Source organism: Tribolium madens, unplaced genomic scaffold (assembly GCF_015345945.1).
Source record: "Tribolium madens isolate multiple individuals breed KSU strain unplaced genomic scaffold, Tmad_KSU_1.1 Scaffold_7;HRSCAF=85;Tcas5.2_LG10, whole genome shotgun sequence".
In the NCBI taxonomy this organism is placed as follows: Eukaryota; Metazoa; Arthropoda; class Insecta; order Coleoptera; family Tenebrionidae; genus Tribolium; species Tribolium madens.
This window is the reverse complement of record NW_025401050.1, coordinates 10,063,745-10,067,089: the sequence shown is the minus strand read 5'-3', so window position 1 is coordinate 10,067,089 and position 3,345 is coordinate 10,063,745. Positions and strand designations below refer to the sequence as shown.

Here is a 3,345-nt window from a genome sequence, read left to right as displayed (position 1 = left end):
GGCGTTTTAGGTAACAAAGATTGATTTTGAGTACTTTGGTACCGTTTTTTCTGAAAAGTACCCAAAAATATTTAGAACATTTTCAAAAATTTGGGAAAATTAAYGAATTGTTTAGAAATTAGTGCTTGGTGATGTTTAATTTTTTCAAATTTGGGTTTTTGGGGGCGTTTGAGATAAGAAAGGGCTGTTTGGTACTGTTTTTTTGACAATTTTTAATGAAGAAATGTGAAGATAAAGTGTAAAAAGAGATTAATAAACATTTTATGAATTTTTGGTTTTTGAATTTGTGTTTGAAAAAATGGCCCTTTTTGGGACTTGAGTAACATGGAGAGTATTTTCAAAATTTTAAGAAAATTGAGGAATATTTTCGAAAGTAGAGGTCGTACAGTTTTAATGTTCTCAAATTATGATTTCTGGGGCGTTTTAGGTACCAAAGATTTGATTTTTAGTACTTTGGTACCGTTTTTTCTGAAAAGTACCTAAATGTCTTTTGCTACATTTTCATCAAATAAATGTGAGGATAAAGTATAAGCAGATTTAAAACATTTTTAAAAATTTGGGAAAATTAAGGAATTGTTTAGAAATTAGTGATTGGAGACATTTAATTCATTTTAGATAAGAAAGAGCTGTTGGTACTTTTTTGACAATTTTTAATAAAGAAATGTGAAGATAAGGTGTGAAAACATTAATAAACAGATTTTTGGATTTGTGTTTGAAAAAATGGCTCTTTTGGGCACTTCAGTAACACTGAGAATGTTCCAAAAATTGGGGAATATTTATTTGAAACTATTTTCAATTTCATCAAATTTCTATTTTTTGGGTCATTTTAGATAAGAAAGAGCAGTTGTTGGTACCGTTTTTTCCGAAAAGTAGCAAAATTTTTGGTGCAAAATTTTTATATATTTTTTTGAATAATAAATGTGGAGAAAAGGCGTAAGAAATCATTTTTAATAAATATTTTGTAAATTATTGATTTTTGGATTTGTTTTTGGAAAATGTTTTTTTTTGGTTACATGGAGAACATTTTCAATAATATGGGAAAATTGAGGAATATTGTGGAAATTAGACATTGTAGAAGTTTAATTTTATCCAGTTTGAATTTTTCGTGTTATTTTAGATAAGAAACAGTGACTTTAAGGGTTTTGGTACCGTTTTTTAAAAAAGTACCCAAATTTTTTATTGCACATTTTTATATTTTTAATAAATAAAAATGAAGATGAAATGTAAAAACACGTTTCTAATAAATATTTTATAATTTTTTAATTAGTTTATGGATATGTATTTTAAAGAAAAAAGATGTAAAAAGACATTTTTTTTCGTTTTGTTACATTTGAAATGACTGAGGTATTTTTATTTCAACACTTTGTACAATGTTGGTACTTTTTTTCGAAAAGTATCAAAAATATGACCTGTTTGTGATACATTTCTGTCAAATCAAACTAAAATAGCAAAAAGTGGGTAATTTTTGGGACCCATATTGGAAATTTGACTCAGAAAAGTGGCCATTTTATGTCTCTAAGTTTAAAAATTCGCTTTTTTTTTGTTTATTTTGATTTTTTTTCAACTTTAATAACTTTTTTTGTCAATAGACATTATTATTAAAACATTTTTTGCACTTTTAGGGAAAATTTATTTATTTTGGGACACGATTTTCAAATAAGCTTCAAATTTTGGTCAAAATTTTGTAAGAAATTTTATGATTTTTATCAAATTCTTCCAATCTTACAAAAGTGATCAATATGCTAGCCAACTGTTACCATCTTGACTACCAGATGGTACAATTCCAGATTTGAAAAACGTCCCATAAATAACCGTTAAATATAATAGCACCAGAAAGGAGCAATTAGGATGGGTGTGCCTCAGGGCTCTCCATTAAAACCCATTTTTTCCTCCCATTCTCATCAACGTTTAATTTGAAAAATGATTTATCATTACTAGAGGAACTGTATTATTATCAAAAAACAATTTGAATAAGTCAAGGGGGCCCCCTTGTGACACACAAAGAAGAAGAGTGAAAGGATTTGTAAATATACAACTTGTCAAAGGAAATAAAACTTTCACAAATTTATCACGAATTAAAACGAAATCGTCGGATTTTCCCCATTTTTTATTCTATTTTTAATAAGCAACTTTCGTGTAATTTCAGGTAATTAAGGTAATTATAGCAGCGGTACAAGGAAAATTACTCAGAAAATGCGATACTTTGGCGAAGCGTCTCTTTTTATCACAATATTTTTGTTGTAAAATTAAAAATTGTGGAGGATTTGGGGGGCACGTATCGGGTTTTTTCCCTATTTTTTAAGACAAAAAAAACATTGTTTTCTTGGTTGTTACAAAAAAATAAAAAAATTGGGGGCTTGAATCGTGTTTTTTTCGTCAAACCTTTGTTATTCTCTAGTTTTTAAGCCAAAATTTGTCATTTTTAGGATTTTTTAGTGAGTTGCCTCTTACCTTTTTTATTTTATTTTTTTGGAAAAGTAATTAATCAGAATCGATTCTACATTAATTGGTTGTTTTTGGCGAAAAAAAAAATTAAAATTTTTTTGGTGGGCTTGAATCGTGTTTTTGTTGTCAAAACTTATTTTTTTTTAGTTTTAAGCCAAAGAAAATTATTTTTTTGTTTTTTGATATTTTTAGGTTTTTTTAGTGAGGTGCCCTCTTGTCCCTCTTTTGATATTATTTTTTTTTTGAAAAAGTAACTAACGGAAATTGTTTCTACATCGATATATTGGTTGTTTTTGGCAGAAAAAAAATTAAAAATTTAAAATTAAAAAAAAATTTTTTTTGCAAATTTTTGAAAAAATTAGGAACAAATTTAGGTTTCTTTGAGGTCTAATATCGATTTTTGGTGATAATTTTGAAACTTTAGAGACACATGTAATTCTGCTGCCAGATTTGGATTCTTAGAATCATTTTATATGAGAGAAAGGCATTGTTCGATTTTATTTCAGTATTTTTCAAAAAAAAAAAATTAAAAATAAATAGTGTTTTTTTGTTGTTTTTCGAAGCAAATTTTTCAAAATTTTGAGTATTTTTTTAGGTTATTGTGAAAATATCACGAAAATTGTAATTGTGTTGCCACATTTGGATTGTTTGTTATCATTTTGGATAAGCAAAGGTCTTGTTTCATTTTTTTGAAGTCGTTTTTAAATCTTGGTACCAAAATTTTGCGAATATGTTCGAATTTTTTGGATTATTTTAAGTAAGAGTTTCAAAACATGACTTATTAAAAAAAATTGTGTATATTTATCAAAAATTGTAACACCAAATGTTTTTTTTAATAAAATTTAAACTTTCTTTTTTTGAAAAATAGTTGACGGAATCAGCATTTTGAATTTTTTTAAT

General features: G+C 26.4%; 1 protein-coding gene across 1 annotated transcript in view; it reads left to right on the top strand.

Moving 5' to 3' along the window:
* Positions 1-324: 324 nt before the first annotated feature.
* LOC123010201 (zinc finger SWIM domain-containing protein 8 homolog) overlaps positions 325-3,345 on the top strand; it is a 17,198-nt gene continuing 14,177 nt past the window's right edge. Inside the window, exon 1 of the mRNA XM_044406901.1 lies at positions 325-331. Coding sequence (XP_044262836.1) covers positions 325-331 — 7 coding nt within the window. The remainder of the gene's footprint in view (positions 332-3,345) is intronic.